This window comes from Sciurus vulgaris (genome assembly GCF_902686455.1).
Source record: "Sciurus vulgaris genome assembly, chromosome: 8".
Lineage (NCBI taxonomy): Eukaryota > Metazoa > Chordata > Mammalia > Rodentia > Sciuridae > Sciurus > Sciurus vulgaris.
The window spans coordinates 116,887,306-116,910,747 of record NC_136468.1 but is presented as its reverse complement, the minus strand read 5'-3'; the positions used below and the strand labels follow the sequence as shown (position 1 = coordinate 116,910,747).

The window sequence follows — 23,442 nt, the reverse complement described above, 5'->3', positions numbered from 1 at the left end:
GCGAGGAATCGAGCGGTGGGCATTGAATTCCACTCCCTGTACAGTCAATGCTTTATTCATCTGTAAATCTTCCTAAAATAGTTTTGTAAACCAAGACCAGGATGTCCCCCTGAGCGATCGACCGGGGGCTGTGCGGCCTAAGCCTCCTCTGGTCAGCGCTAACCCAGCCCCTGCCCGGCCTCTCTCAACTTCGCAAGACGAGCTCCCCAGGTTGAACCAGAGCCCGGGGTCCACGGGAAAAAAGGTCCCGCAAGGGCCTTCCCGAGTTCTGAGCAGCCCAGGATCTGGCGTTTACCCGCAGGACGTGTCGGTTCAAGTGCTGTGATTTCATGGCCGTCCCCAGTCCCTGGTTTTGCGAGATGCTGGCCAGGCCTTTGGCAGCCTGCCCGGACAATCTCTCGGCCTGGCTACCTACATTCACAGGCACGAGGAACCCACTTTGCACCCGTTACACGCCTCCCACAGAGATGGGACTATCAAGGTCTTGTTCAGGTCAGTCAGGAAGCCGGTTGGCGGGCACTGTGGGAGATTCAGAACAAAAAATGCTCTGAGTGCTACTGTCTTGATATCATTTGTCATTTTTGCCTGGAATGCTCAAATGGAGAGTTACTTGATGAGAAGCTGGTGGCACCAAAAAGGGGATGGAAGGCCCCCCTTTTAGGACTTATTCCCAATCCTAGCCTCCTTGGTCCTTCCACCAGCTGTGATCCCTAAAGGTAATTGCCCTTGTGCTTTTGTTTGCTTTGAAGAACAGTGGCTGGGTACCAAATCCCAGGAAGCTCTGAGTCACTGACCATCATTAGTAATTAAAGTGACATCCAGTAGGGCCCAGGAGATGCCTGGAGTTCTTAAGGTGAGAGACCTGCCTATCAACCTTCTGTGCTGACTTGAACCACTCCTGAGACATGGGAAAAGCCAAAAGATACCCCAGCCTCAGTGATAAAAAAAAAGTTTGGAAGAGCGTCTGATTCCCACCATAGCTCTAGCAACCAGCCACCCTGCTGTCCCTCCTTATGATATAAATGTCCATGTTCATTTGGGAGCAAGTTCCTCCCCTACAATTGGCTTCCCTGAAATGTGAGGTCCCCTGCTTTTCTAATTTATTCCCTGCTGCCATCCCCATGGTAACCCCTCTCCCTGTCTTAGCTGTCACTGAGGTGAAAGTTGGCAAGGTTTATAGAACAGATAGATCCTATTGTGATGGTCAGCCCCCAGGGACTCCTTAGTAATTTGAGAGGCAAGGAGACCCACTCTAGCTATTTGCCCTGTTCCTGATTCTAAAATGAAAGCTCCCATATCCAGCCTGAAATCTTCCCTCCAGCCCAGTTTCTTTGGGCTGTAGGATTGCAGGGAAATGACTGCTACAAGGAAACCAACAGGGAGACACTGAGGGGGCCAGGCCTGCTGTAGATGGTGACATTATTTTGGGGTGACTGCCCCCAGCTGATTCATCTTCTCTTCTGAGGCTTTGTCTGGAAGCAGGACCTCCACAGTGAAACTGACCTTCTTGGCATGAATGAAGCTGTAGGTGTTGTCAAACCGCAGGACATCTGAGGGGAGGCAGAAAACCAGACATTCAGGCGGTTTTAACAGAAAGCTCAGGAACAGCGATTTTTGTTGTTTTTTATTGACTGAGCAAGACAGTGTGGGAGGTAAGGGGGATGAAGGGAGTATGCCCAATCGTCTTTGACCTTCTAAACATTAGTCTAGCTGGGCTGACAAGACTTTGTGGAGTGTAAAGCATGCTAAGTGCCAGATGAGTGACAAAGACAATCATATCTGTAACATCTGGGAAGAAGAGGGCTCTGTACACCACAACCTTGGCTTTTTAGACAAGACAGATTGAACTGGGCTTTGAAAGGGAGCATAGAATTAATAGCAGTAGTAGTAGTTGTAATAATAGTAATAATGCCTATTTATGTTTCACAGCATTGGATTGATAATCTGTGTATGTGATCACATTATTTCTCGCAACTCTGAGTTTTTTTGGTTTTTTTTTTGTTTGTTTGTTTTGTTTTGTTTTGTTTTGTTTTTTTGTGGTACTAGGGATTGAATCCAGGGCCTTGTGCTTGCAAGGCAAGCACTCTACCAACTGAGCTATATCCCCAGCCCTCTATGAGTTTTACGCCTGATAAAAAGGAGGTCTCTTATGTCACGTAGTGAAAAAATGATAGAGCTAAATTTGCCTCTGGTCCACATTCCTCTTTGTCTTGCCTGACTTGGGCTCTGGAAAACCCAGCCCTGTTCAGTTTCTGATAAAAGGTAAAATGTGCAAACTTTGTAAACTAGGAATTTATCCTGCAAAAAGATAAATGGACAAGGGTGCTCACTGCATATCTGCTTATAATAAGAAACTGGGAAAACTCAAATGTTCTTCAAGGGAAAATTGCATAAACAATTATGCTGTAATCCATATGATGGAGTGCTATTTTATATCATATAAAAAGATAAGCTTGATATATTGACTGGGGAAATGTCTACAATATATCCTGAAGCCCCATCCCCCCAAAAAATGTCTTTGTTTTTTGTTTTTGTTTTTGTGTAGGGGATTGAACCCAGCAGCGCTTAACTACTGAGCTACATCCTCAGCCCTTTCAATTTTACAGACAGGGTCTTTCAGACATAATTCCTATGAATGCATTCGTGTGTGTAAATGGCCTAATTATAATGGAAACGTGATACTTGTAAAGGGATGGAAAATATTTGGTAAAATACTAGACAAGACCTATTAGCAGTGATTTCCTCTGGGAAGAGAAAATGGGCATGTAGTTGGCAGACAAAGCTTCCAAGCCTTGGCAATAGAACAGACTAGCTTTTAATCTAACCCTGTTTCTTTGAAAAGTTGTTCCATTTCAGTCAAACATCCCCTTCAAGAGAACTAAGCACAAAAACAAAAACACTAGTTCCACCTCTTCCCTATGCTGGTCTTCTCCCACTTTTCCCAGCAAGAAGAAAAACCTATGTATTTATCCTAAGACTTTCCCTTTCTCTTTTCCTGACCCTGGATAAAATGATAGCTTAGACCAACAATAGGCACACCACCCACTCCTTCCTGGCATGAAGTGAATATGTCATTTTCTCTCTGTACCAGAGGTCTTACAGCCCTGTAAAGAGGGAAGTTTTGCCGGGCATGGTGGCACATGCCTGTAATCCTGGTCACTTGGGAGACTGAGGCAGGAGGATTACAAGTTCTAGGCTATCCTCAGCTAATTAGCAAGGCCTTGACTCAAAAAATAAAATGGGCTGGGGATGTGGCTCATTGGTGAAGTGCCTCTGGGTTCAATCCCTAGTACAAAAACAAGCAAACAAAAAACAAGGAAAAAAATGAAGTTTCCTCTCTGCCCTGGATGACACAGCCTTGTCAACTAGAGTCCATCATGCTGGGAGAAGGATCCTTTGATTTCCTTAGATCAAGTAGCAGCATTGAAATGGCTCTGCCTAGCAAGATATTCTGCCTTCAGAAATGAGGAAGGGCTTGATCAGAGGCACAGGCCCTCAGGAAGTGGAGTCACTGCAGCTCCAGAGTCTGCATGGTTCATCTTTACACTAGTCATCTATTCACAGGCTCATGGAGCCACTAAAGACCTTTCAAGCTAGGGCTTCCCAACTATTGTTGGGATCTGAGAATGCCCCTTGAGAATCTGATGAAGGCATCAAATTTCAGATTCCATGGAGGCCATCATAGAGTCTCTGGGGCAGTGGTTCCCAGTGGGAAAGATACTATTCTAAAGATAAGTTGTCCTCTCATTCATGTAATGAAAAAAAAAAATTCTAGGGCTGGATGTAGCTGAGTGGTAGAGCACTTGCCTAGCATGCCTGAAGCATTGGGTTTAATCCCCAGCACTGCAGGGAAAAAAAACCACACACACACACACACTACATACATATGTATAATCTCAAATATATATTTGATATGAGTTTCCTTTTATTCCTCTTACAGATAGATCATGGGTGCCCTACCACTTAGCTACATCTACAGCCCTTTTTATCTTTTATTTTGAGACAGGGTCTCACCAAGTTGCTGAGGCTGGCCTGGAACTTGAGGCAGGATCCTCCTGCCTCAGCCTCCTGAATTGTTGGGATTGCAGTCATGTACCACCATGTCCAGTTATATTGATTTTTAAATTATATGTGTAGGTATATTATATATTTATGAATTCCATTTGAGAATAGTAAAGGGGACACTACACATTCTTTGTTTTATAAAAGGGGAGTGTTTGATCTTTAGGATTTAAGACAGCTGCTCTGGGGAGTCCATGGGCCCCAAATTAAGATCTGCTCTGGTCTACTCCCCTCATTTTGAAAAGAAGGGAAGCCACATCTAATTCTTTAGAGATACTTGTTCAAGACACTTGAAGAACTGGTAGCCAAGTTGGACTTTCTCAGAAAGCAGTCCTTCTGTTGCCCGGCTGGCCTCTTTTCACCCAAAACTGGCAGCAGCGCAGTGTCACTTTCTTTCTAGGTCTTCACGACCACATTATGCCCTCCTATTGGACAAAATCTAGCTTTTTTCTCTGAATATTTCCATTGAGTATTGAGTTGAGTCTTCCATACACAGTAGGCCCTCAGTAAATATTTGGTGAGAGCAAAAATCAGTTCAAACTTTGGTCCCCTCAGCAATACACCTGGACAAGGGTCAGAAAAGCCCAATGAAGGTTAATGTGTTCCAGCCACTGGAAGCTGGTGCACCGAGGGGTTTAATTTCTCCACTGGATGATTGTGTTATACCTTGCAGGGGAATCTTCTGATTCTCTGAGGTCACTTCCTACCACAGGTGAGCTTGTGACCCAACACTGGATTCTCTGGGCTTGGGTCTAACCTGAGCCATGCCTCAGATAACAGCTAATCCCACCTCATTGTCTTTATACCTGGGAAGGTGGAATGGATGCTGCTGCCTGACTGCTTTTCCTGGGAATGGGTGATTCACAGATCCTAGTCAAGGCCCTATAGACAGCAGGATTCCAGGTAGGTTCCTATCAAGAATGTTTCCAAGAGGAACTATATATAATAAATTTGGGATTTGCAAACCAAAGCCTGATTATGTTAAAAGGTTCATAGTCCCTTCACAGGCTGTGTTGCCCTTCAGCTACTAAGGAAGAGAGAGAGGGGTAATGGGCAATGCTAGAATATAGGTTGGAGCTCTCCTAATTGGATCTATGACAGGGAAATTACTTTCCTGGTCTGGGACTCCACTCTCTCTATTTTCATATCAAAGAGATGTCCTGATCATCTCTAAGATAGTCTATGGCCAAGAAATCATGGACTAGGATTCTAAAGAATTTCTTGCTGTCTATGTAAGTTACTTTGTGGGAGAGAGAATGTCCCTTCTCTATACCTCATCTTCCCATCTTTTAAAAAAAGAAATTCAAGCTTGTATGTACAAAGCACTTTATCCTCTGTGGGTGACAGTGTCTGGGCTGGTGCTAAACCTTGTTCTTGCTGAAGCAACAACGCCTTCTCCCCCTGGACCAGGCTACTTACTAACAAGAATAGGGAGCCATATTGTGCCACAAAGCATCTGTGAGGAGGGGGCGGTAGAGACTGAGGTTGCCTGAGATGTGAGAAATGAGAAAGAAACACAGACTGGGTGATGGTGTGGACCATCACAGAGGCTGAGACATCTGTGGAGCTAGCTCAGACCTCCTGGTGGTGCTGCCTTAGAGATGGGCTGTGGGGCTAGATGTGGTGGTACATGCCTGTAATCCCTGCTACTCTGGAGGCAGAGAAGGAAGAGGAGAAGGAGAAGGAAAGGAAGAAGAAAGAGCCCACAGCACAGTGGCACTTGTTCTAGCTGCTCGGGAGGCTGAGGCAGGAGGATCACAAGTTCAAAGCCAGCCTCAGCAACTTAGTGAGACTCTGTCTCAAAATAAAAAATAAAGGGCTGGGGTTGTGGCTCAGTTTTTAAGCACCCCTAGGTTAAATCCCTAGTACCAAGGAGAGAGAGAGGGAGAGCAGAAGGAGAGAGAGAGAGAGAGAAGAAAGAAAGAGAGAGAGAGAGAGAGAGAGAGAGAGAGAGAAATGGGCCTCTAGGCTTCTCCCATTTTTGCAGCATAATCTCCAGGATGGTCCTGCTCCCACAATTGCCCTAAAAATAATAATGGTAGCCACAGAGTATTGAGTGCTTGCTATATGCCAGGCATTATGGTAAGTGCCTCACAGATCTTATCACATCTGGTATCCCTATAAGATACCCCAGTAGCAATCAAGAAATTGAAACTCAGGGAGGTTAAGTCACTTGCCTAAGGCCAGGCAGTCAGCCAGTAGTCCAGTTCAATTCAGGTCTGATCATAAAACCCTTGCTCATTGACTTTCCACTCCCAGCCCCTTGACTCTGTCAGAAAGGAAACTAGGAATTTGATTGTGTTTGTGTATGCACACATGCTTATAAATGTATTGCATTATTGCAATAAAGTATATTTGCAGAAATAGTGTAAAAAAATGAAAGCCCTAACTCTAATGCTAACTCCAATAGGGGTTATTTCAAGGGAGTTTAATCATTCTAGTTCTCCCGAGATAACCATTAGAGTTAGCCTAGGCTCCCCAGAATTCTTTTCTGTGTACACACTTTTTTAAAACCAAAGTTAGTATATGCCATACATACTATGTTTCATTTAATATGTATCAGATATCTTATATCTCAATTTATTCTCTTTAATGTCTATATGATATTCCATTGTATGGATGGACTATAATTTATTTAACAAGACCTTCTTTATGGCCATTTGGTTCACTGCCAGTTTATCAGGCTGCTAGGAACATCCTACTCCCTCTTTCTTTGTGTATTTGTGTAAATATTTCTGTAATACGTTTCCAGAAGTAGAACTGCTGAGTCAAAGGAAGTTTTAATCAATACTGCAAAGTCAGGAGAGGTTAAACACTTTTTACATGTCTGTTTGCCATTCTTATTTCTTCATATGTAAACTGCCTATTCACATCCTATGTCTGTTCTTGGTCAACTGAACATGAGTGGAACTGATTGGTCAAGATTGGGTTTCCTCAGCACACTGCTTGACCTCTGATCCCTACACCCATCCAGCCAGTTCTGCCTCTCTGGCCTGTGGGGAAAGAACATCCTCAGAAATGTCTGCCCATAGTCACAGACCCAGTTAGACCCAAAAGCCGACATTCTGAACCCCAGTGCTCACCTACACTGTGACTCACCTATACCTGGGAGAGCCTTCTTACTGCTAACCAGCTGAGTCACCTTGAACAAGTCATTATACCTCTCCAAGCCTCAGTTTCTCATCTATGCAAGGAGAGAGCTGAGCTCATAGGATTCCACTTCCCACTCAAACACTTTGAGAGCCCAAATCCATGGAATAAGAAGGGACTCACAGGCAGAGAGCTGATAGAGGCTTTGCCAAGCATTGCCAAGATAGATATACTTACAGATGCCAGGATCACTGCAGGTGAGAGTCCCATCCTCAGGGACCAGGTGGGAGTTGTACCTCTGGTTAGGCAGCACCTCTGTCATCTCCCCTGCCCGTTGCCTCTCCCCCATCTTGGTCTTCAGGAAAATTCCAAAACCAACGTCTGCTCCCTCTGACATGAACTGCCACCTGCAGGAGATAGCCAGTCATTTAGACATAATTCCACCTGCATGTGTATATCTCTGGCACTAGGGTTCTTCCACTCCAGCCCACTCACTGGAACCTATAGTTCTCCTGAAAGGACCAGGTCCTACCTGAGGACACAGCCTGGAAAGAGGATCTCATACTCCACTTGATGGGAAGAGCCACGGGAAATCTGCACATTGTGTTCATATTGCTGCTTTACCTGGTCTCGCACGTGATACTTCTTGGGGATGTCACCCCCGTAGTTGATCTAAAAGCAGAGCACGGAATGAACTGGAACGTATATTTAAGCCAGGCTTCCCTGTTCACCTTCAGCCCCTGGTGGTGCTCACCTTGGATTTACACTTGGGGTTTCCATCAGGGTCAGTCATGGTGCCCCCGTACTCCACAGGCAACTGGTCAGGGCTGATATGTTTCAGTAGAACCTCCTTCCAGTTTGCTGGCAAGAGAGGGAAGGATGAGATATGTCACTAGGCAAGATTTCACCACAGCCCTGACAGTCTATATTAAAGCAACAGAAAAAAAACTGTCCCTTTCCCTTCCCCTATAAAGATGGGCATTAGAAGGGTATGATGCATGCACGGTACTTTTGAGGGGGTTAGGAATAGCAATTTCCCAGAGAAATGACCTGTCCCGGGCCAGGAATTGGGAGACCTGAGTTGCTATCCTCTGACTGGCTGAGCAACCTTAGAAAGTTAGTTCATTCAAGCTAGTTCTTCCTGCCCTACAGGGTTGTGGCAGGAATGAACTAAGTATACTTGAGAGGGCTCTGTAAACTGTAAGGTGCCCTACACTAAAAACAATATATTATCATCCCCAAGGAAGGTGGTGCAAACATTAAAGTACAAGCAGGAAGGGGACAAAGTGGGGAAGGGTGTTTCAGGCAAAGGGAACAGCATGTGCAGCAGACAGGAAGGTCTGCTCTACCCTGATAAGATGGAAGTCTGCACTTATACTATACATAATTGTGCTCAATTGTAACTTACTAAATGAATCCACTGTAAAGTAATCCCTTAAATAGTTTCCCTTGGCTTTACCCAAACCCCAAGTCCACTCCTGCCCTTGTTGTTTTGGGCTATTTGGTTGCTTTTTATAACCAAGCTCTCTCCTGACTAGAAGAGTTTGATTCTAGTGCATCCAGTGCTGAGAACCACATTTCCAGCAACCACATTTGTGAAGAAATATCAGCCAAGTACAATGTTTTGATACTGGAAACCTTTCTGTGCTGACTATATAGACCATATTTAGGCAGCAACTCCAAGCCATGGGGGACAGTGCATTGTCTTTTTTGCAGTGCTGACTAAAACCCTATAGGGACATGGTGGCACGTGCCTATAATCCCAGTAATCTGGGAGAACGGGGCAGGAGGATCCCAAGTTCAAGGCCAGTCTCAGCAACTTATTGAGAACCTGTCTCGAAATTTTAAAAATAAATAAAAAGGGCTGGGGATAGCTCAATGATAGTGGACTCCTGAGTTTAATTCCTAGTACCAGAAGAAGAAAAGAAACCCACAGGGACTGTCCATGTCTTTTAGTCCTCCAATTTTTAGGACCCAAAGACCAGGCAACTTCTGGGAACATAATGCCTGTGGTTTTAAGAGTGATTTAATTTGCATTGCTAAGCTCCAGTGACCAGCCTGGAGTGAATTTCATCCCTCCTTCGATGAAGATCCTGTACCTTCCCAGCCTGAGGCAGGTTTGGTTGAAAGAATTTAGGTGTGGGTGGGAGAACAGACTGAGCCTCCTACATAGTTCGGCTGCCAGGAAACCAAACCGTCTCATGTACATGGTGGGTGGTAGCAGCAGATAAACCAAAAATCATAAAAGCCTTTTGCTCTGAATTTTCATTTCTTCCCCCAGTTCAGCTGGAGAGTTGGGATAAGGCCAGGACAGTTCTTCCCATCTTACAGAGGGAGTAACTGAGGCAATGAGAAACACAATCTGTCATTGCTGGGGCTAGGGCTAGAACTCAGAAATCCTGTACTCTCCTGACAATGTCATACATGCCCCATCTCTCTAGCACATGTTTGGAAAATCATTGCTTTTAATGTGTCACATAAAGGGGAACATTCAGAAACCTTCAGAATCCCTATGACCTACCCCCAGTTCAGTCGCACAGGAGGCATCAAACCTTTGAGCTGTCCCAATCTACCTTTCTAGCTCTTTTTCCCAACACTCCATGTCCTGCTCCAGAAAAGCAAAACTGCCTCTCTCTGGCTAGCTTGATACCTGTGCATCCTCCTTGTGAGTTTTGGGTCATGCTTTCCCGTGTGCCTCTGTGTTCTCCCTGCTTCTCTGCATATTCAATCCCTATTGGCCTGCTTCTCTGCCAACCTCATTAATCACTTCTTCTCAGTCTCCCTAGTGGGGTACCTGCTCTTGAACTTGGATATTCTCCCAGGGTCCAGCCCCTGTTCTTCCCTGGGCATCTTATCTACTCTCAAGGTTTTAGCTGCCACCTTTATTTGATAACTCCCAAATCTCCAGACGAGTTCTCGCCTAAGCTTCAGGCATATGTGTTCCCAACATCTGTAGATCTCACAAACTCCTCAGGCTTAACCCCAAGCTCATTCAAGTTCCTACCAGTTGTTTTCCTCTGTCAAACTAATTTAGCATCAGCATCTACTCTGTCATTTATGCCAGACATCAAGGAGCCATTCTGGATTTCTCTTTCTCCTGTAGCTCCTAATCCAGTCAACTTGAGTTCTGCTGTTTTACTTCCTAAATAAGCATAAATCCAACTTCCTCTCCTTATCCCTACCACCACCGCCCCAGTTCATGATTGCAATACCCCTCGCATGGACTGTGGCAACAGTGTGCAAACTGGTATCTGTTCTACACGATCTTGCCATACATCAGTTTAAAATCTGATGGTGATACTCTCTTACTGAGAAGTCTTCTCTGGCTCCTGGGGACCTATACAGTCATGTCCCAGCTTCTCAACATGGTACCCTGGGTCCTCTGCAGCCTGGCTCCTGGCTCACCTCTTGCTGCACCCTGTCTCATGTTTAATAACAACTGCCTGTGTCAGACCAGAAGGTCTTTGCTCAATGCTTACTTTCTGCCAGGCAGCTTCCTGCCTTGTTGCAAGCTCTTACTCATCCCACAGCAGCATGCATCACTTCTTCCCCAGCTCAAGTGGGGCGGGTGCCCCTGCTCAGCTCTCCCATGTGCTTTGTGGTTTCCCCTTTCTTCTATTTACCATATCATGCTGATAAACATCTGTTTGTGTCTCCCTTCCCTGAGAGTTCTTCAAGGGACTCTGTCTTTTTCATCTTTGGAGCCTGGCACTTAGCCCAGAGCCTGGCACATGAGAAGGTGCTTGTCACATGAAGCCACTCCTAGTTGCCCCCAACTGTAAGCAATCTTGCTCTTCTGACCTCCATGGCACCTTCTCAATGTGTTTTCTAGTGTCTTCTAGTTTGTATCTCAGCTTTCTCTCTATAGGTCACCTCTCTCTTATAATACCGTAAACACCTTAAGGGCAAGGACTGGAGTTTCATTCATCTTTGAATCTGCAATTATAAGCCCAGTGTTTGCTTCCAGAATATCTGAGAAAAAGTGCTTATGAAAACTGATAGGAAGGCCCTATCTCTGTCCCTACTTGGATGTGGGTCCCACTGCTCCCAAGCCTTCACCCTGGCAGCCATGGCTATACCTGGGAAACCAGGTCCAATTTGGGCCACAGACCAATCTGTGGATTTGAGAAGAGTCTGGGCTACTCACCTCCAAGGACCATGATCTTCTTCCGAGTGTCCTCACTCAGGAAGGGTTTGATGAGATTATAGGCCACAGGAAACAGCTTGGGGGCTAGAACAGAGACCAGACCATGTGAGGCTGGGGGCAATGTTCAGTCAATCCCTAATGGTGTCATCTGGAGCCTACCTCTCTGCAGCGTCGCTACCACATGTTGAGCCACACATCCCTGGTGCTGTGGAGTGCACATAGGCTGCCTGGGGTGTGAGGTTCAGTATGACACCTGTTTGAAGTTCAGCCTCCCCATCCTTGGATCTGGTCAACTGATCCCTTCCTATCTCATTAGGCTGGACAGCTCAGAGGAGGTGACAAAAATTAAAAGCTCTGCACATCAGAAAGCATCTGATATGTCAACGTCAACCTTTGGAACATGACCTTGGGCCCCTCCTTTGGCTCCTTATTTTACTTTTCTTAATCTGCCCCCAAGTAATGTTTTTGGCCCCCTTTCCCATTTGACTTCATCACTGGAAATTCCCAACTTTTTTTTTTTTTTTTTTTTTGTACCAGGGATTAGATCCAGGGGCACTTAACCACTGAACCACATTCCCAGCCCTTTTTTTATATTTATTTAGAGACAGGGTCTCACTGAGTTGCATAGGGTCTCACCAAGTTGCTGAGGCTGGCTTTAAACTCACAATCCTTCTGCCTTAGCTTCCTGAGCCACTAGGATTACAGGTGCGTGCAACCGTGCCCTACCCCAACTTACCTTTAACAACAAACAGACGCTTCAGTGTTTCAGGATAATTTTCCTCAAACATGCAGAGAAACTGTGGAAACAAAAAATCACATATCCAGCAGCCTCAGCCCTTTATTCCAGGGAGAGAAGCCCTGCTTCCTCCAGACCAAAATCTGCCCCATCCCACAGGGCAACCTAGCTGAGGTTCCCACTTCCATTCCCTCACCTCTCCATAAGCTTCCACTGCAGGTTTCCAGAGATGCTTGAGGCCCAGCCCCTCGCAGTCATAAATCATGGTGATGGTCTCTATTTTCTTCCCCAACTACAGGGAACGGATAGCAGAAAGTCACATCAGGCTGCCCCAGTGCAGAAGCCCAGCCCTCTTCGGGGCAAATGCTGATTGCACCATGTACACACAGAGCAATACATCTGGTCTGGGCTGGGCCCAGGATTTTCCAAATTGAGTTAACCACCCCAGGCTGGAATTGTGGCCTAAGCAAGTGGTTCCTCCTGCCTAGGTCTCCATGTTCTCATCTGGTAAACGACTGGGTGGATCTAGATTACATCTGAGGTCCTCTTGTCCTGAAGGTTCGCCTGGAAGCCTCTCTTCCTTTGAATCACTGTGATCTGTGTGCAGCACCCATGCGGCACCTGTGCAGTCAATTCTTGTGTAGGTATAGATGACCTGTCTGCTCTAAGCCCTTAAGGGTGAATGTAGGTTCAATGTCTCCTGCATCCCCAGCCCCCTGGGGTCTCTGCACCCAGTAGCCTCTCTGTGAACATTTGAAGATGGCAGTACTGAAATGTCCCTAAACTTTATCATATGGTTTCACTGGATCTTTACAACTGTTGGAAGGAAGGAAGGAGAGAAGGTCAACTTGTTTCTCAGTCTTTTTCTCAGTAAGGGCATCAGCAGTCCTGATCTCTTTTGAATTCAGAGTTAGACAAGAACAGAATCTGAGCTCATCTACACCAATGGTGCTTCAATACTTGTTCAAGGTTGGGTTGGTACGTGACAAGTTTTCACTGGTCTTCATATATGTAAGAAAAATAACAATAATATAGTGGGTTTTTGTTTTCATTTTTGTTTGAGGTACTAAGGATCAAACCCAGGGCCTCACCCATGCTAGGCTTTGTTGCTCTACTGCTGAGCTACATTCCCAACTGCAGTGAAGTTTTTTTGAAGACAAATTTATTCAATTTGAAGGACTGTTATACTCGGGAGGCTAAAGCAGCAAGATTGCAAGTTCTAGGCCAGACTGGGCAACAGCGCAAGAACCTGTCTCAAAATAAAAAATAAAAAGCTCAGTGGTAAAGTGCCCCTGGGTTCAATCCCAAGTGCAAAAAAAAAAAAAAAAAAAAAAAAAAACAAACAAACAAAAAAAAACCTAAAGGACTGCCTTTTATTCTGAGATTATACCATTCCTATAGTTTGGGGTATTAAGGCAATAATAGATGATCATTTTAAGTACTTATTTGGCAAAATAAAAATGTCAGGTTGGGGTTGTAGCTCACTGGTAATAGCACTTGTCTAGCATATGCAAGGCCCTGGGTTCAATTGCCAGCACAACAAAAATTGGCAACATTATATATCAATTCCTCAAATTCTGAGACTTTACTGGTCTTTGAAATCCAAAAGCCCGGCCTCAGCCCTGAGGCTGTATTTCCATCCCTCTGTGACATCCTTACTTCTATTTGAATGCCTCCACATGTCAACTCATTCTGGACAACAGTAGGCCACTCACCTTTGTGCTCTGGCAGGCACACTCCTGCAGAAGCAGCTCACAGTCCCGCATCTTGGTCCTTAGTAGGTCCTGTTTGGTGGCTGACAACAGCAGACCCTTGGCATCCAGAGGCCCAATGATATCGTACCAGACAGGGCAGCCCTCCAGGTCATAGCCACACCTGCCCCCTGACAGATACTGTTGGATCACCTGAGTAAAGACACCTGAGTGAGTAGGTGGTACCTGGACAGACCCAGGGCATCCCTACCTTCCCTGGATGGCAGAGCTTTACTTTGGGTTCCTTAGTCTCTCCTTCCACATCCCTCTCCTGGATGCCAATGGATACCCACTCTGGAAACCATCATGGCTCCCTTGGCCCTGTCATACCTTTCTTCTGAGGATCTCAGTTCATAGAAACAGGACACAGGCTGTGGGTCTATTGTTCTAGCATTGAAATGGAGCAAGCTAATGTATCCTCACCTCTGGAGGCTGCCAGCTAATGATGTTGTCAATGTCCTTTTGCTTTCGGAACTCCACATGCTGCAAACATATAATCAATCAGAGATTTTAAAGTGGGAAGTGGGAAGGAGGGGCGAGTGGGGGTTCTTAATATGCATCTAACTATAAGTGACAGCATGAAATGGAAAAGAAGGCCCTGCCTGTTTTAGAGGTCTCAGCTGAACAGATTAGCATTCTTGCCTGGCCTGGAACTGGGAAAGCTCTGCATATCCAAGGAAAGGAATGCACTTTGTCCCAGAGGGATAATGCAAGTGATCGGCTAAAACTCAGATGTTACACAAGCAAAGGGCTGTGATCAGAGTAGGTGGGGGTAGGTAAAAGAAATCCAGGCAAGGTATGATTCTGACAGGGAGGAACAGAGGCAACACCGGGATTTGAAGCCAAATGGATCTCACCTTCCGGAGCATAGCCTCTGACTTCTGCAGGTCAAAGCTTCTTGCTATAATAGAGAAACATGGTCAGGATTAAACTGGCAGTCTGGGTGTCCAAGGATGGAGAGATTTCCCTGTTCCCATCCTGGGACCAACTCGTCTAGGGCATGTTCCCAGCTGCCTCACAGGTCATCCCACAAGCAGAAGCCAATATGAGGACCTCCACTGAGGGCTCCTGAAACACCGCAGCCCCTGGTTTTGTGGGGAGTACAGGTCAAGTTCAGGGAAGCTGGGGGCGGGATTGCAACTTCAGGGTCAAGAGTTCTACCCCAGTGGATGCAATCAGGTGAAGGGTTTTATCTCTTCTCAGGGAAAGTGAACCCTGGACCCCCTTATCATTTGACATGGACAAACTTTATCTCCTCCAGTCTAACATCCAGCCCTGGGAAATTGACCCGCAGTTCAAAGATGAACATAGTTGCCCTGTAATCTGAAATGGAACTGGCAGAACCCCCCAGTGAGGTAGAGAAGTCAATATGCCTCCAGTCAATCTTGTCATGTTCTTAAAGGATCCACACATACCTTAAAGGAGCACAAAGAGTTTCTGAAAAGTTTCTGAATTAAAGTTTACCTGAAGGGCTTGGGTTGTAGCTCAGTGGTAAAGCACTTGCCTAGCATGTATGAGGCACTGGGTTTGATTCTCAGCACCACATATAAATAAATGAATAAATAAAATCAACATCTAAAAAATTTTTTTAAAAGTTCCCCTGAACCAACACTTTATTTATGCATGAACCCCAACAAGTTATCCTGCTCAAGTCTGAACACAAAGACCTCACTGTCCCTCAAGGCCATTTCCTTCCAACTAATTAGAGCTGCCATCTGCATTCCTCATACTGAGCGGAGATCCAGAGACACTCAGAGGACAGGGTTGCTTCTTCAGTCACAATACTACCCTTCCAGTACTAGAAAATTCTGTGCTGTCGACCTGGATCTGTGTTAGTATCATGCTGTACATCCTTGGAGACTTTCACTGTTCCTCACAATCAGTTTCAAGACCATCCTCATAACTTCCCTTTGGATGTTTTCCAGTTTGTCAAGGGCTCTCTTAAAGTGTGCTGTTCAGAGTCAAGCATAGCCCCGGGTGTTGTATGCCTTCTCCAATAAAGCCTAAGAATTTTCTTGACGATAGTCCTGCCCTTAGCCCAGGCAGAACTTTGAGTCAACTGAAAGCCACAAATCTTTTGCACCTGTGCTGTTGAGCCTTTATCCCATACATAGAGATCCATCCCTATCAAATTTCATCTTGGTACAGTCAACTTTATTCTATTCTTTGAAGATTTTCTGAGATCCAGATTCTGGCCAATTTCACCATCTGAACTATGAACTGTACGCCCCCATCCCTAAGTTGTTCAACCTCCATGGATTTGTTTGCCATCTAGATCAACTGAGAACCCTGGAACTTGGGCCAGAAAGGCTGCTCCCTGGGCTGTCACTTGTCCCTTCATATCACTCTCCAGGAGCAGATAAGCACATTCCCTGACTGCTGTCTTAATTCTAGTCCTCTCTGTGGGCTCTGACACTTCATCTCGATGAGGTTTGACCAGTGCCACACCCATCACAGGTGCTGAACACACACTGGTAGAACTGAACAGTCACTCTCAGGAACTGGTCTTGGGAAGTTCCCCTTGACTACCACCCTTCCAGTGCCATTGCAGCTTGTAGAGAAATATAATGCAGATTTACATCCCCGCTCTTCCACCTTCTCCATTTGACCTTGGACAAGATACTGTATATCTCTGACCAAATCATCTGATAAGCTAGAAACACTAGTAAGAGATGAAGCAGTATCTTCTCATGATACAGGAGTTGGACCACGAAAATGGGACTTTTCTACGGAAGGGACACACTCCTGAAAGGAGAGCCCTTATCTTCCTACAGAACAGGGGCAGGGTGGCAGCAAATGGTGAACCCCCTAATTTGGGGGAAAGCTCTCCAGTTAACCCTTATCTATCAGGGTCCAACATCCAGGGTCTATTGCAAGGGCCTGAGATACTACTTGCTTCTGACAGCACCTGGCACCTCCCCATTCCTGCTCAGTCAACCTCGCTGGGTTCTTGCTGCCCTGATCAGTGGCAGCTCAAAATCATAGCACTGCAAGAGAACCCAGACTAAGAGCAGCCGCCTGGAGTTCTTGTCTGCTCGCTCCCTGGTTCTGTAAAATGCAGACTCAGATGTGCTCTGCCTCCCTCCCAGGGTTTCCACCACCTTTTTATCTTGCTATCTAACCCTCCTTGCTGGGTGCCCAGAGCTCAGCCCCAGACAGGTGGAGGGGCACAGTGGAGACTTGTATATCTGATCACAGTGCTTGGGGGCCAGCAGAACTGAACCCCAACCTCACACCTGGCATCATGCTTGTGTGAGGTTTGCAAATGTCTCCTTTAGAATCCAAGGCAGAAAGAGAAAAGGGTCGTTGTTTTTTTAAGGCAACAAAAACCCTAATTGGAATTCATAATAGGGTCTGACCAGGCCTGAGCTCCTGCCCAAGAAATGTGAGCACAAGTGAAATGCAGACAAGACACTTCTGAACTGTTTTAGAAGCAGAGCTTGGCTACAGGAGCAGCAATGGCTTACTGGAAAGGATGCTGTGGCTTACTGGAAAGGGTGCCATCTGAGAATCTGGAACCCTAGGTTTCTGCCCTGATTCTGCTTGGCAATGGCTGTATATCTTCAGGTAAATCCCCTTTCCTCTTTGAAACTAAGTTTTCTCATCTGGCAAATGAGGATGACCACACACTTTGATACCCCCTGTGAATGTGAAGGTGGTGTGGTGCCTGATATGGGCACATGGTGAACTATCAAGCCTTATGCAAAGAAGATAATCCCAGGACTCAGGAGAAGGAGTGGGGTTAGGTGCTTGGGAGACCAGCTGCCAGGACCCCACCATTCTTCGTAGACAAAAGAGAGCTACAGAACTCTTTAACTGGCTCTCAGAAACCACACTTCCCTCCTCCAAGCAGCAGCTCCATGCTTGCTTTGATCATCTTACAGCTGGCCCTTTAAGGAGGCCACTGTCTTCCCACTCTCTCCACCCACCTGCTTCTAGCTCCAGCCCTTCAGCAAATGCTGGGCCAAAATTTCCTCCAGCCTGGATTAACTCCACTGCCACCCCCACACTGCCCCTCCACCCCATCTCTGGGTGGGCTGGGAATGCAGGATCACATCTTTTGGGGGAAAAGTGAAAGTGGCACCCAAGGCCCCACATGGCTCTCCTGGATGCTCCTATCCTCAGTATTTGCTAACAGACCCTCAAGAGCATACCAGCGCCATTAAATTTCTGGAGGAAAAAAAGAAACTACAGTGACTTGGGAAGCTGAGGCAGGAGGATTGTAAATTCAATCTGGCCAGCCTCAGCAACTTAGCAAGACTCTGTCCCAATTTTAAAAAAACAAAAAGTGTTTGTAAAGGACTAGGGATGGAACTTGATGGTAAAGTGCTCCTGGGTTCAACACATACACAAACGAACATACGAACGAACGAACCCCATGGGGCTCTCTCTTTCTGGGGTACCAGGTTAGGTAGTAGTGGGGGGTAAGAAGTGAATATGACACTGTGCCTGCCTCTCTGTAGGTTCTTCTACATACCAATCTGACCAGCAGGTGCAGTAGCAGTGCAGAACCCTAACCCTAACCCTACATCTGGAAAGATATAGTTGTACACTCCTGAGCATGTAGGTGTGTGTATGAGTCCTCAAATAATAAGATATGATTTGTACTTTAATATTTGGGGATATGATTCTACATCACATCTCAAGATCTGCTAATTTAACACAGTGGTATTTTCTTTGTTTTTTTATGTCTAATCATAAAGTTTCTATAAAGAAAAAAAAGTATGTCAGAAGAACTAGGGGAAGTGGCACATGACTTGACTCACAGGAGAGGAGAAGAGGGAAATGAATAGAAAGGTTTTAGGAGTGAGAACAGGATCAAGTTTGACTCTGATGTTAGTAGCAGCTTGTACAGGTCATCACTACATGCAGAGCTCTGTTGTGTTATATCTTACACTAGGCAGGGCACCCTGCCTTGTCCTGTTTTCCCAGACGAAGATCTCTTGGGGAAGAAGTGACACCTTGGTTCAGATGCCACAGCCAGGCCAGAGCAGAGCTGGAACCCGGCAGGTATTTGAGAAATCTTGTCTATGTAGGTTGAGCTGAGCCCTTCACATTCCCCATGCACACTTCCCCTGCTTCAAGTTGCCCGAACAGCTGGCAGCAGAGGGTCTGTCACCCAGCAGGGCCCAGAGAAGGCCAGCCTCTCCCAGGAACCAGGACTCTGGTTCTAATCTCACCTCTGCTTCTGACTTTTCACATGGTGGGGCCCTCCTCACTGTTCCTCACTTTGCTTCCTCCAGTTGATCAGCAGAACAGATTTATGTAGTAGACAGAAAGAGCACTGTGCTGACCATAAGTGGACTGGGACTCCAGTCTTCTCTCTGCCTGCAGCTCTCCCACAGTGTGACTTGGAGCAAGTCACTTTGCCTCTCTGAGCCTTAATATCTTTAACCAATAAGAAGGTTGAGGTTTTGTAATTGCCAAGTACTATTTTATTCTAAAGCCTGAACACCCCAAATTCTCAGATCGCCAGGGGCAGGGTTCCCAGAGGCGGTCATTCTGTTACCCAGAATGCACCCCTGTCTCAGCCTCCCACAGCCCCTCTTCCCTCACCTCGGAGCCAGCGCAGGAGAAAATAGTCATCTGGATTCGGCAGCGCAGGCAGCACGTCCTGGACATTCTCCCGAAACTGTAGGGAGAGGCAGCTTGGGTGAATGGTAGGTCCCACCCTGACCGCCCTCTGCCAGGGACTATCCATAGGAGACTCTGTTACATGGTTCAGTGCTATAGAAACTGTCTTAGTACCTGGGCCCCATGGGGCTCTCTGTCTTTCTGGGGTACCAGGTTAGGTAGTAGTGGGGGGTAAGAAGTGAATATGACACTGTGCCTGCCTTTTTGTGAGTCCTTCTACACACCAATCTGACCAGCAGGCGCAGTAGCAGGCACTGGCACTATCTTATCCACTCTTCACTCCAAGCCCCTGGGGTATGTATCACTGTCCCCATTTTACAGATGAAGGAATAAGAGCTCAGAGAGGCTAAGCAACATGTCCAAGGTCAAACACTAATAAACAGAGTTGGGATACACATCTAGGCCTGTCCAGAGTCCAGAGCACATACTCCTTCCACCATGGTCTCCTGCCCCTTGCTAATGGAATGGTGAGCAGTGTGCTAGGCAGCAGAGGGAAGGAAGAGGGTGGTCTTACATGACTTCATGTAAAAAATGGCATTTAAGCTGGGCTCGAAGGACTTGGAAAGAAGCAGAGGGAGTGGGGCGGGCAACTCAGGTGGAGGGAACAGTTTCAGCAGGAAGCTATGAAGGGGGAAAGTGCAGTTAGAGCCAAACAAGAGAGGTGGACAGTGACCCTAAGGGACAGCCACACCTACCTCCAATCTCTCATTACCTTGTAGGTGAGCAGGCCCCCATACACCCTCCCCAAGCCTCCAGCTCAACCATTCACCTTTCCCTGGTCACTGACATACAGGACGGCCCCAGAGGGGAACAATAAGGACCATCCACCTCTGCCCTTTGCTTAGGTCAGCCAGGACTGAGACCATCCCAACCCCCAAAGCAGCTCCTAATGTTCCAGGGTCACTGCTTATCCAAACTGCAGGCATGAAGCCATCCCTCACCAAGGACCCTACCCAGTCCCTGGTTTCCAGTGTAATCATATCTTACCTGTTCCCTGCAGGTCAGCAGTAAAATCTGAAGTCTCCCTACCCTGTCTTCCTGGGATGGGGAGGCCCAAACTGGGAAAATTCTTCATGGGGTCAATGCCTCCCTATTACTGCCATAGCATGGGGCATCTTCTCCCTGCACCCGAGCAATGGAAAACTGCCCACCCACAGGACCTCCAAACCTTGGGGCTGGACCTAGGCGAGGTCCGGAGAACAGCAAACCTCCCCTCTCTTCAAAAGCAACAGAGATAAGCAGATTCAGCTGGTGGGGAAGTGGGACCAGACTTTGAACTGTAGCCCCCTCCTCTGCCCAGGTTCACTTCCTTGCCTTCTGAGGAATATTAACCTAAGTCCCCAGTCAGGAAGGGGTCTGGGTTGCAACACAGGCGAGGGTTGGTCTTGGCTCAAACAAACACCAACACAGTGATTCCTGAGGAGGCATCTTAGACATAGATGTGCTCCCTTCAACATCAGCTGGTCCAACCTCCTCCTTTCGTTTCATCAAGGAGCAACCAGAGAAGGACAGGGCTTTGCCCAAGGTCGCACAGCGATTTGGTGCCGAGTAAGGGCGAGTATCCTAAGGAGCTGTCCTGGACCCTTTCCATTTGCCACTGCCTCGGCAAGAGGAAAATCTCCCGGAAATGGGAGGAAACCTGGGGCCCTGCCCCTGTCCCAGGGCCCGACTGCCAGTCCCTGCCAGCCCCGAGGATGAATGTTGCCTTTGTACCCTTAGCAGCCTCCAAGGGCTTCCAAAGCAACCACTTCTTCCCAGGTGGCACCGCCAGGGCTGCTTGGAGCTGGGGCCCGGGTGACCAAACTTCTTGGGGTCCCCAGGCGGACTGAAAGAGGGAAGCGCGGTCAGCTGGGTACGGGTCAAGAGGGGGCGACCGCCAGTCGCTCCCTCCGCCGCCCTCCCGCCGGGACGGTCCCTCGCCACTCAACCAGCCTCTTCTCACCCGAGGACGAGAGCACAGCCCCGAGGAGGGGCCGGGGCCAGGCTGACGGCTCACCTTGGCTAGTGCCTCTTTCTGTTTGGGGCTCAGATCGCCGACTCTGCCGCTCATCCTGGCTCAGGCTCGGGGCGCGGCGGTTGCGGCAGCTGATGGAGAACGGACTCGTTCGCCGCCGCCGGAGTAAAGTCCCAGCCTTTTGCCGGGGCCGCGGGGCCGGCGGCCAAGCCCCGCCTCTTAAAGGATCCCGAGGGGCGGGGTGGGGAGAGAAGCGCGGAGGCGCGCGAGGCTCTGACGCGTGCCCTCTCCATCCTCGGGAATCCGAGCCAGGCGCGGAGGCGAACCGGAGTGCCCACTCGGACTGTGGCCAGCGGGCATCAGAAGACTAGGATGTCTGGGGTTCAGTCCCAAATTTTACCCCTAGCTTTCGGTGTGACCCTAGACAAGCACTGAGGCTCTCTGGACCACTCTTCCATTGGAACAAGGAGATTGAAAGTTACCAATGACCTTTTATAAGGTTAGACCCCTTAGTGCAGGACCTCGCCGCTCCTGTCTTCCGCACAAGACGATAGAGAACGTTCTGGTACCCTTGTGAGGAGCCATGTCCCTCGAACATAGCGTCACCCTACCTCTAGGAACTGTGGTATTGGCGGGTCTCTCTGGGGCACTTCTTCCACCTGTCATGCCATCCATTTAGAACCACTGCCGCCAGTCCAGCTTGGGACCTTTCAGCGCCTGACGGCCTTTTCCCTCCACATGTAGGACAGGTAGAGAGAAGAATACCGAGCCAGGTTGAGGAGCAAGGAAGCACAGTCCAGAGTCTCTTCACCCTGGGTCCTGTCCCTCGCTTCTACCCTTCCCTGCCCTCTGCCTAAGGGCTCACACCTCAGCTGGGGTGGAGGAGTGCTTCCTTTCTGGAAATCAAAAGACTTAGGTTTGAATACCAAATTCTCCACTTTTTATGAGATTTCATCAGCAAGAGACTTTTCCTCTCCAAATCCAGCTTCTGTATTCACTAACTGGCTTGGAGTGAGGAGGGTGGTTGATAACCCTTGTTTGAAATTAGAAGAAGGCAAAAGGGAGTTAATATATATAATTCACTTTGGGCAGTGCCTAGCACAGAGCTGGCTTCTTGTAACCACTTCCTAGCACTCCCTGAACAGCCTCCCTCTGCTGCCTACCTGGCCAGTCTTCGTGGAGGAAGCCACAATGAAAGCATTGGCCCAATGAAAGCAGACCTGCTATCAGTTTATCTGCTTTCCAGCTCTTGCCTAGGGCCAGAGCTGTGGATTCCTGGGCAGTGGCAAGTCTTACATGTGTGATGGATGCTCTTGGCAGTCGCAGCCCAGCAGCCTGTGGTCCACCCTATGCCATCTGATTGTCTAGCTACACTCTGGTCACTTCCACTTCCCCACACAATAAAGCCAGTTCCTCCTTTCAGAACTCAGTAGCCTTCCCTCTCTCCCTGGGTTCCCTGTCACTTTAATCCTACCTCTGTGGTAGTACCTGGTCATATGCCTCAGGTCACTCTTTCCTCCTACTGTGCCAGGCCATAGACACTGTTTTGGGACCCAGAAGTGAATAGGACACCACCCTGAACCTCCAAAGATAAGAAATGGTACCTGTCAATTAAAATACAAAAACAAGATAAATGTCCCTACCACAGGCAGCAAGTGTCTGGAAGTTTAGATAGGGCAAAATTTGCTTTTTGTTTTTGTTTCTGTTTTAGCAGTGCTGGGGATTAAACCCAGGAGCTAGGCAAGGGCTCTACCACCAATCTATGTCCTTAGTCCCTGCACCACACCCCCCATACCGCCTTTTTTAAAAACAGCCTCTTACTAGAGGCTGACCTAGAACTTGCAACCTTTCTGCCTCCTGGATTACAGGTGTGTGCCACCACACATGGCTTGAGAATTTGATTTGGATTGAAGAATTCAAGAAGGCTTCATGGAGGGAGTGGTATTTAACTTGGGCCTTAAAATACGGGGTAGGAGGGAATATGGAAGGAAGACTCATTTGTTCCATGCCAGCACAATGGCAAGAACTAAGTTTTCGTGGTTGGTTGGAAGTATGACTACAACCAGAA

General features: G+C 47.4%; 1 protein-coding gene across 2 annotated transcripts; it reads right to left on the bottom strand.

Annotated features, from left to right (window-relative positions):
- Positions 1 to 39: 39 nt before the first annotated feature.
- On the bottom strand, positions 40 to 21,741 carry SEC14L2 (SEC14 like lipid binding 2). 2 transcript variants are annotated; one of them, XM_079150602.1, is made up of 12 exons: positions 21,417 to 21,577; positions 19,343 to 19,418; positions 14,644 to 14,687; positions 14,210 to 14,269; positions 13,751 to 13,939; positions 12,232 to 12,327; positions 12,036 to 12,096; positions 11,300 to 11,383; positions 7,907 to 8,013; positions 7,685 to 7,824; positions 7,390 to 7,559; positions 40 to 1,550 (listed from the first exon to the last, which is right to left on the bottom strand). In XM_079150602.1, exons 1-12 carry the CDS (start codon positions 21,468 to 21,470, stop codon positions 1,420 to 1,422), a joined length of 1,212 nt encoding a protein of 403 aa, XP_079006728.1. In that variant the 5' UTR covers positions 21,471 to 21,577; the 3' UTR covers positions 40 to 1,419. The 2 variants fall into 2 exon arrangements, with proteins under 2 accessions (XP_079006728.1, XP_079006729.1); XM_079150603.1 differs by lacking the exon at positions 19,343 to 19,418 and having other exon boundaries at positions 21,417 to 21,741.
- Between the last annotated feature and the right edge of the window lie 1,701 nt (positions 21,742 to 23,442).

Bases quoted from the DNA above. Each gene is read 5' to 3' on its own strand.
- SEC14L2 (XM_079150602.1), bottom strand. From the start codon at position 21,470: ATGAGCGGCAGAGTCGGCGATCTGAGCCCCAAACAGAAAGAGGCACTA. The intron at 13,940-14,209 runs GTGAGGATACAT...GTCTTTACTCAG, and splicing joins TTAGCTGGCAGCCTCCAGAG to GTGATCCAACAGTATCTGTC. The intron at 1,551-7,389 runs GTAAGTATATCT...GCCTCCCCTCAG, and splicing joins CTGCAGTGATCCTGGCATCT to ATGTCCTGCGGTTTGACAAC.